At 43.6% G+C, this 9,200-nt stretch overlaps 4 protein-coding genes across 4 annotated transcripts; all 4 read left to right on the forward strand.

Moving 5' to 3' along the window:
- Window positions 1-2,721: 2,721 nt before the first annotated feature.
- PHACADRAFT_30209 (uncharacterized protein) lies at window positions 2,722-3,186 on the forward strand (the record flags this gene model as incomplete). The annotated part of the gene is made up of 1 exon (XM_007397554.1): window positions 2,722-3,186. One exon carries the CDS (start codon window positions 2,722-2,724, stop codon window positions 3,184-3,186), a length of 465 nt encoding a protein of 154 aa, XP_007397616.1.
- Window positions 3,187-3,417: 231 nt separating this feature from the next.
- Window positions 3,418-3,624, forward strand: PHACADRAFT_51453 (uncharacterized protein; the record flags this gene model as incomplete). The annotated part of the gene is made up of 1 exon (XM_007397575.1): window positions 3,418-3,624. A coding segment is annotated over one exon (207 nt), but the record flags the coding sequence as incomplete, so codon positions are not given.
- A 908-nt stretch (window positions 3,625-4,532) lies between these two features.
- On the forward strand, window positions 4,533-4,973 carry PHACADRAFT_54578 (uncharacterized protein; the record flags this gene model as incomplete). Its single annotated transcript, XM_007397807.1, has 1 exon — window positions 4,533-4,973. A coding segment is annotated over one exon (441 nt), but the record flags the coding sequence as incomplete, so codon positions are not given.
- Window positions 4,974-7,168: 2,195 nt separating this feature from the next.
- PHACADRAFT_163458 (uncharacterized protein) lies at window positions 7,169-7,792 on the forward strand (the record flags this gene model as incomplete). Its single annotated transcript, XM_007397808.1, has 2 exons — window positions 7,169-7,266; window positions 7,300-7,792. 2 exons carry the CDS (start codon window positions 7,169-7,171, stop codon window positions 7,790-7,792), a joined length of 591 nt encoding a protein of 196 aa, XP_007397870.1.
- Window positions 7,793-9,200: the final 1,408 nt, after the last annotated feature.

Here is a 9,200-nt window from a genome sequence, read left to right on the forward strand (position 1 = left end):
AACAACCACACTTGCAAGATGCATTAATCGTATTGGCACCCTCTTTGCCAGTCACACCAATACAGCATATGCCTATGTGAACAACAATCAGAGTACCGTCGAAATGGTGGACAACATCTGGAAGACATACTACAAGAACATCAACCCTAGCAACCTTGAATATGGCAAAGTACTAGCCACTGCTGATGATCTAGCAGAGCGATGTGTTCATGTGCCATGCAACCCTCCATCTGCCAGATTTTGTACCTGTGTTCACCGATCTGAACTCTTTTGATCCATTATTTGCACCGCATCTGCATTTTCTTTTGAGCGCAAATATCACATCTCCACTGTTACCAATGCTCCTCTCAGCAGCTGCCTCTCCTCACTCACGTGTATCCATATTGCATCTATCGAGGACATCAAGTGCATCTTTGGTAACTCTAGTTAATGAAGCAACTTCCCCTATCCATGTGCAAATAGTCTGATTACTCACTAACATCTAGTGCAAGCTTTTCCTGACAATAGTGCGACTAATTTTATCCAGCTTGATGGAGACCATGCTTGAAGAAATCCTCCTAGAGCTCGTCATCTCAAACAGGAGCTAATGTTATGATTAGTAATGTACTTCTAGGACATTCTTTTCTTTCTTCCTGTATTACTAAAGTTTACTCGTTGATTACCAAGCACAACTCATAGTCCCTTCCTCATCTTACTAATATTCCTATGAGGCACTTGTAGTATTGCTAAGCAGGCTAGGTTAGAGTATATATACCAAGACAAGTAGCTAGTATCCCTTAGCCTTCACCTCCTGTTCTCTTGTACTTTTACTAGCATCCAATGCTGTTGTGATGGGCATGGTGGCATGGGACATCATTTCCTCTTTCATCTTTGATTCAAATCTAGTAGTACTTATCTCTATTGACTCATAGAGCGCAGCTTTACTGACTCATCTGCAGTTCCTTTGACTAGTAGACTAGTCCTTAGGTTAGGCTGAGCAGTAGTATAAATACCCCGTGCATGTACAGTAGCACCCTAGCTTTCAGCTCCTTCATATATTCATGTTTCTTTATTCTGCTCTAACCTCATCTGTAGATAAAGCAATCAGACAAGCTTCAGGCTTGCTAAGAAACCTCTGTCATAACAAATGCAGTTGAGACTTGTATAAGTCTCCTTTATTCCACTTCAGTTCTAACAAGAGCTACATGGCACTTCAACAGGATCTACTACAGGAACGTCAATCCTAGCAACTTGAAACCTGGTGAGATCCTTGCTACTGTCAATGAGATAATAGGGCGGTGTGTTTATGCACCCAGGAATGCACCCGCTTCTTAGTTTCGTACCTGCGTGATATGGAGGTGCTCAGCGGTCTCTTTTCCCTTTTTTGGGCCTCTGCTATACGTAGGGGTTTGCCTCTGTTGCTACGCCCTCACACACGATATGGAGGTGCTCGGCAGACTCTTTTCACCTTTTTGGACCTGTGCTATACGTAGAGGTTTGCCTCTGTTGCAACATCCTTACATACAAAAAATAGGAGTGTGCAACTAGGCACAGCATAATTGCTTCTGTTTGTCAGTATATCTGGAGTGGATGAACATGAACATTCAGTCGGCTACGCCTGACTTCTCTCATGCTCTGGCTCCTACATCCTCTGTCTTGTCCATGTGGGCCTGGGAATATGCATCGATCCATGCCTAGTGCGTATTTGAACCTTCGATGCTCTTAAAAGCTGACCTGTGTTTTGCAAGCGCTTGTTGTGCACTGTCTGCCTTGCATAACTGCAGAGCTTGCCAGTCCGCAGTTCAGATGGCTATTGCAGGCGCACTACTCGTGATTGGTAAGTTATCAGTTTACTAGCATTGGATATCGTAGCTAACGTGCTCAGTTGTCTTTATTTCTCTTTGCCTTACCTCCTGTTATGTGTCTAGTCCTTAGAATGGTCAGAAGTGGCGCCCCACGCATTCTGGACACAAGAATGCACAGCAGGTGCTTAGCGGTGGTCACTGCCAACACATTGCTATTGTGGACATTCGGCCATTTTCTGTGCTGAAAGGATCGCTTAGCGGCCTGGACGAATGGGATAGCGTTGTACCAGTTCAGTTCATAAACGAACTTGTGGAATGCGGCCCAAATCTCGTTATCTTAGAACTACCAATGCAATTCATCACCCTGTATGCTTCATATATGCATTTGGAGCAGTTGCTGAGAGCACACTGTCTGCACTGTATTAAAGGCAAAACCCTGGAGCAGCTGTGATCTCTTGCAGAGCAACATAAGTGCGGAGACAGTTGTCTGCCCAACATATAGCTGTATCAACAGCCAGTGGTGACTAATTTCACATTGGAAGCAAGGAATATTTGCCATCCGACCTCTGCATCTGCTACACCAAACACACAATTTTTGCTAGAACTGCACAGTCATTCTCAGTTGGCAGAAATTGTTCATCGATGAATGGCGGCTACTTCACCAGAAGCTTTGGTGGAGAGTGCATGCGGCGTTTGTAGCAGGCTGGTGCTCAATACATCGTTGACTGAGGTTTCACTTGACGACCCAGTTCTTGACATGATTTTTAACCATGCTGATAATGTTCTGCCGTGAAGCATGTGTGACAATGTCATACATCTGCTGTGTGCAGATGGAGTTGATGCTGGGCAACATACCGTGCGCTGTTGTACAGAATGCTCAGTGTCATTATATAAGCACAAGTCACTGCCACAGTTTGCACTGGCAAACAGGTTATAAATGGGAGAGGTGCCGGCAGAGCTGTGCAATTTGAGGCTAGTGGAGAAGATTATGATTGCCCATTACCAATATAATGTATGTGTTGTGACCATTGCTACCAGTGCTCGCAAGATGCATGCAAATGCAGTGGTGTTCTCACAGCCAGTACCCAAGTTCTATCACAAGTTGCCTTCCTCTAGGGATGAAGTTAGTGATGTTTTGGCAGTATTGTTCACAGGACCCTGCCGACCTACCAAGACAGATTTCAAGCAGATGCCTTTGCTTATTCGAAAAGATCATGTGCTGGCTGCGTTGCATTGGTTAAAAGTTCACCACCCACTTTATCAGAACCTGGAGATTTTGCTAGACAACCTCCAGCAATTTTCGGAGACTAGTCCACCAGTCGACTGGTATTATCAAAGTTCGGCTGGTGATGCACCTGTGCAATCCATGTCAGTGTCAGACAAAGACAAAGAGCTGGCATAAAAGATGGACCATGCCTATTTGCTGTTCACAATGTATGCGCGGACAATGTTAGTGAACTCAGTCACAATTAGCGCGTAGCACTGGCCATTAAAAATCTTTGTCAAGGTGAAAAGGTGCTGGGTTACAGTCATAAGCAGATTCCAGAGATTACTTTTTGAAAACCTGAAGATCTTCCCAGGCATGTTTCCTTGGTTATTTTTGTATAGATGAGAAGCGTTCCATTGTTACTCTATCCATCGCACCATAGACCCTAAGGCTCATGCAAGGTACTTGCTGAACTATCATGACAGGCGGTTTCAGGAAGATGAGTACTTTCTGTTCATAGTGTTCAATTACGAGCAAATTGCCTCTTCTTCTCAAAGTGGGCATGTGCTAGTGGAGCAACAAAAAGTCTCTGACTTGGCAGAGAAAATACTTAGGATGGATTTAGATGTCTTGGACTGCCTTATAGAGCGTGGAAAGAATGTCAGTTATATGCCTCCTTCGACTGAAGAGGAGTGAAAATGCTATGAGATGTTAACTTTGATAGACCAAGTAGCTGGTCATGTATCTGCCTCAATTGTGAGGAAGAAGCAACAGCACAGTGAGATTAGATCTATGATTTATTGATGTGGCGTGCCGGTATTCTTCATTACGTTCGCACCATCAGAGTCCAAGAATCCTGTGTGTCTATATTTCTGTGGGGAGCCCATGAATTAATTCAACTACTGTCCAATGAAAACCTCTGAGCAGGAGCAGCTCCGTGTGGTGGTCAAAAACTCAGCTGCGTGCACGAGGTTTTTAATCTGATAGTGAACTTGTTCATTGAGCACATTTTGCAAGTGGGCTCCAAAGAGGCAGGACTGTTTGGGCACACATCAGAGTATTATGGTACAGTTGAATAACAGGGTAGACTCACTCTTCACTTGCATCTATTGTTGTGGATCGCTGGATCGTGCAGCCCAGCTGATATACGAGCGCGGTGTATAGATATGAGTTCAACATTTGCAGCTGAAATTATTTAATGGTTGGATTCATGTCATTAAGATCAGTTTAGTACTGGTACTTTTGATAAAATCAAGGCCAGATTGGAGTCAGTTGGGATGCCTGCAAAGCAGCAGTGTCCGAAGCCATGGTGGCCTGACCCAACCACTGGGCAGCTGTTGCCTCCACTAGACAACAACTCTGATGGTCCTGCGCTTAAATTATGGTTTCAACAAATGGTCGAAATTACAGATGAGATTGTGTGGTTATATAACATGCATGATAGATCACATAGTAAAGGGTGTCATTGCCCTTCTGATTACATTTGTCATGCACATTTTCTCTGTAAGGTTGAAGCGTTTACTTCGGTGAGCTTAACAGATGGTGGTTTGCAGCTGCGCAAAGGAGAACAGTGGATGAACACATTTTCTATTGTATTGAGCTACGTGATGCAGTGCAACACAGATGTTGCTTGCTTGCTCTCTGGTACTCAGGTTCAGGCTGTAATTGTATACATTACAGACTACGTGATGAAACCTGGACTCAAGATGTACATTGTATTTGAAACAGTGTGGTTCATACTGTCTAACAGTGCTGAGATTGTATTGACTAGTTCATCTAAACCGTTAGCAGCTAAACGCATTATCATGAAAATTGTCAATGCTCTCACTTCTCAGATGAAAGTGGAGGGGCCAATGGTGTGCAGTCATTTACTTGGACATCCTGATCACTACACAGACAAAAAGTTCAGACCATGCTACTGGTACTCATATGTGCGACTTGCTGACAATGCTTGGGCCACTGATGGTGATGGCAATCGCACCAATGGAAATGGAGATCTCACCAAACTGGATTTGATGCGTGGTTGAATAACTGCACATACAAAGCCGAACAATTGGAAGTATTGTCCGAGAGAATTCAAAGAGATGAGTCTGCATGACTACCTTCTAGAGACTATCATGAAGTGGCTGACACCAGCTATGCACAGCTGTTTAGAATGCAGTGTATACAACGAAGGCAATAACGTCTTCAGTGACAAAAGTTCATACGATGCTGTAGATAGTGATGATAATGATGATCAAGATGATGCACTATGTGATGGTCTATATGCGTTTCTGCCCAAACATCTATGGTACGAAACTCACACTGTGTTCTGTATCAAAAAACACATGGATACAGTCCTTAACTTTGTGGGTTCTAATCTGCCGCATAAGGACAAAGGCGACTGAGAGGCCTATTGCAAAACGATGTTAACTTTTTTTGCCCCCCGAGGATGGCGCACCGGTTTGGATCCACGGTTGTAAAGAGAGTCTTAGAATGACTCCTTTTATCGCACGCTGTTTGCTGAGGGTCACCATTGCATAATGGATAACATGAACTTGTTGTACAAGTGTCAGGATAGCAGAGACAACTACAGTTTGCAATGCTGTCTAACTGGACAAGCAAAGTCATTGGCTTGTTTTTTGGCAGATGACTAGATTTGAGAACTCAACCAGGCCCAGATAGAGGACTGTTTGCTGGAAGAGCTGGTTGATCCTATTGCAGCCGGCCAGTTGCCCGAGACCATGTTTCAAGTTGGTAAAAAACTTTGGCTCATCAGCAAGAGGTGTATCAAATGCAAGCATTTCTGGATGAGTTAGACACACATGGCTCTGTGAATCTGGACCTCAGATTTGTTACGTCCAATGTGCTGAAGCCAGTGTGATCAGATACTTAGCTGTTGGCTGCGAATTGGCGCGAAACTCTGGCACAGGCAAAAGTGGCTGTTGTGCTTGCTCAATGATCAGTCCTGAATGCAACTGTAGCCAACAATGATCAGCCTTTCCTGACCTGAAAACTTTATCAACGGGATACTAATACTGTAGAAGAGCTGTCTTTACTCGACTTGGAATGGTGGACGTAGGTAGACTCTCGTCAGTATAGCAATGAATTGCTTCCTACAAACTACATGAACAATGTTGTGACACGATATACCCTTAACAACGATCAACAACAAGCTTTCTTGTTGGTCACGAGCCACTTGGTAAATCCTCAGAATGAACCTTTATTGATGTATTTGGGGGGCATTGGGGGTACGGGCAAATCGCAAGTGATTAAGGCTCTGTTGGCATTTTTAGAGGAGCGGCACGAAGTGCATCATTTCATGCTTGTGGCACCTACTGGATCAGCTGCGAGTTGTATAGGAGGCTTTACATATCACTCATTGCTTTCTTTTGGAAAGTTTGAGTTGGGCGGGTCCACATCTTTGAGCAAGGTTTAAGATAGACTGGGCGGAGTTGACGTAATCTTTTTAGATGAGATATTGATGGTATCTTGTAAAAACCTTTACCAAATAAGTGCTCAGTTATGTATAGCTTTCAACAAGCATACACAGGCATTTAGTGGAAAAAGTGTGATCATCACCAGTGATTCTGCCCAGTTATCCCCCGTTGGCCCTGGCCAATACGCATTGTACACGTTCTCGGTTGGTTTGGACAGTAGCGGACTAACATTGGCTGGCCAGAAAAATGCGCTCAGTCGATCGTTGTGGCATCTGTTCAATACTGTGGTTATTCTTTGTCAGAACATGTGCCAGCTTGGATTGTCATGTGAGGATGACACATTTTGATCAGCCTTGATGAACATGCAGTACGGCGCCTGCACAGATGATAACTTAAAGCTATTAAATGCTAGAATCTCAAGTGATAAGCCTCATTGGCCTGTTTTAAATGACGCTCTGTTCAGAAATGTTAACATTATTACTGCATGCAACACTCACCGGGATGTCATTCATGAAACTAGGTCTGCGTGTTTCGTGTGTGAACACAATGTTCCACTGGAAATGTTCTACTCTGTAGACAAATTGTCAAGTGTGAAGGACAAAGATTCTACTAGACAGCTTCAGAAAAATGCAGCGAGTAAAAAATCCCGCCAGTTTGCATCACTTAGCTCTGCGCTATGAGAAGAACTGTGGTGTTTGCCACCGGCTGCCACTGAACACATTGTAGGCAAAGTCCAGCTTTGTCTCGGAATGCCGGTGATGCTGAAAATCAATGAAGCAACTGAACTATGCATTACCAATGGTGCCGAGAGAACAGTAGTGGGCTGGCAATCACAACTGATCTCTCTCAAAAAAAGGTAACTTACTACTGTTTTCATCCTTTTGACAAGTCCGCTGAAAGATGTTCACGTGCCAGGCTTACCTACAAACATTGTCCCCATTATGTACAGTAGCAAGCAGATATGCTGTACCTTGTCTGATGACTCAATAGTTCGAATATTGCAAAAGCAGGTTATGTCATTACTGAATTTTGCCATGACTGATTTCGGTGTGCAAGGGCACACACAGTTGGCAAATGTCATTGACCTGCAATATTGTAAAGGGCACCAGTCAATGTATACGTGTCTATCTCAAAGCTCCTCATACTATGGAGCGCTGATATTGAGTAAGTTTAACTGGAGTAAAGTGACGAATGGATTACATACTAACTTACTGCGCGAGCTGCAAAAGCTCAAAATATTGGACAACATAACTCGCCTCAGGGTGGAGGGTTTGTTGCCTTCTGTGATATTTGGATCGACCCGAGCTGATTTAATAGGGACAGACTACAATTATTATGGATACAACTACATACCAGGTTCAGTACATGAATCGCTGAGCTGAGCCCACAACCTGGTTAAAGAAATAGTGCCTCCATCTGCACCTGAACATTGGAGGTTAGTGGGGAACACCGATGCTGCAGAAAAGCATGAAAAGCTTGACGCAGCTTCTGGTGATACTCAATGTGTGCCTGTAAGTCATTGACGGAAGGCAGATACTCACAAAGATCTATGTCAACTAAAAAAACCTCGTGTAATGCCATTGTATACTACTTGTAATTGAACACTACCTTTGGGTCTGACAAGGGACCGGTACAACTGGAGTTGTGTGTACGACTCTGTACTGATCATGCTATATAACACGAGGTTGGAGCATAAAAGTACATAGTCTGAATGCATCAAGAATAGCGAACTGATGTCTGTGTTGGCGGATGAGTTTGCTCAAGTTAACAAACACCAGGGCCTGACTTTTGAGAGAGTTCGCGATGAATTACGCAATATAATTAGTGCTCAGGGGGTGTTCGGGTGTCCGAGGTCCAGTTCCTACCTCACAAATCTGATTGCAGTTCTCAATGCCATGTTCATTGCCTCTCTACCCTATATGCAATTGACATACTCTTGTGCAGAGTGTGGTTTAACCTCATCCTCAATGGGCATTGCAACCTTTGTTTGGTCAGCATCCAGAAATGATATACGAGCTTCATGTGTAGAAGAAGGTGTCATCTCTACCACCCATTTATTGTCTTGTATGCTTACTAACAATCATTGTACCAACTGCCCTTCATGCACGAGAGAGGACAGATATTGTTTTCACCGTGAATTCAGTGCTCCGCCTCTCTACATGTTTTTACATGTTTCCACAGAGGAGAAGTTGACTTACACGTTGGACCGAGATGCCCATGTATGTATAGCTGGGGAGGAGTGTATGTGGAAGCTAATAGGTGCAATTTATCATAGTGCTGAACATTTCATGAGCAGATTCTAGTTACAAGACAGCAGCGTGTAGTACCATGATGGAATGGCAACCGGTGAATGGTGTAGACAAGATGACCCATATGCCATTCAGTCAGATGAGGTGTATGATAGGAAAATTACTATAGTGATGTATGCTCTCAACTTCTCATGACGATAAGTCCATTCCACTGGTATTCTTGACTGATTTGGCGTTGGGACTCACTAATACTATGCCGTTCATTGGGCTATCCTCTGTGTTCACATTCTACATAGCGGATATCAGCCAGAGAAACAAATTGTGATTTCAGTCGCATTACTCACATCTTTTGCATTCACCTTATATGCGCCCACTTTCAAAAGTATGACCTTTTCCATACTTGGGTACACTTTAACTTCACGGCCTCAATTTCCAGCATGCATAAATATATTAAACAAAATCGCCTGGACAAATAACCAAATGACTGCATTGTACAATCTTTCTTCTTCTGTGTTGCGACTTCGATTAGTTCACGTGAAGT

The sequence above is a fragment of the Phanerochaete carnosa genome (genome assembly GCF_000300595.1).
Source record: "Phanerochaete carnosa HHB-10118-sp unplaced genomic scaffold PHACAscaffold_7, whole genome shotgun sequence".
Lineage (NCBI taxonomy): Eukaryota > Fungi > Basidiomycota > Agaricomycetes > Polyporales > Phanerochaetaceae > Phanerochaete > Phanerochaete carnosa.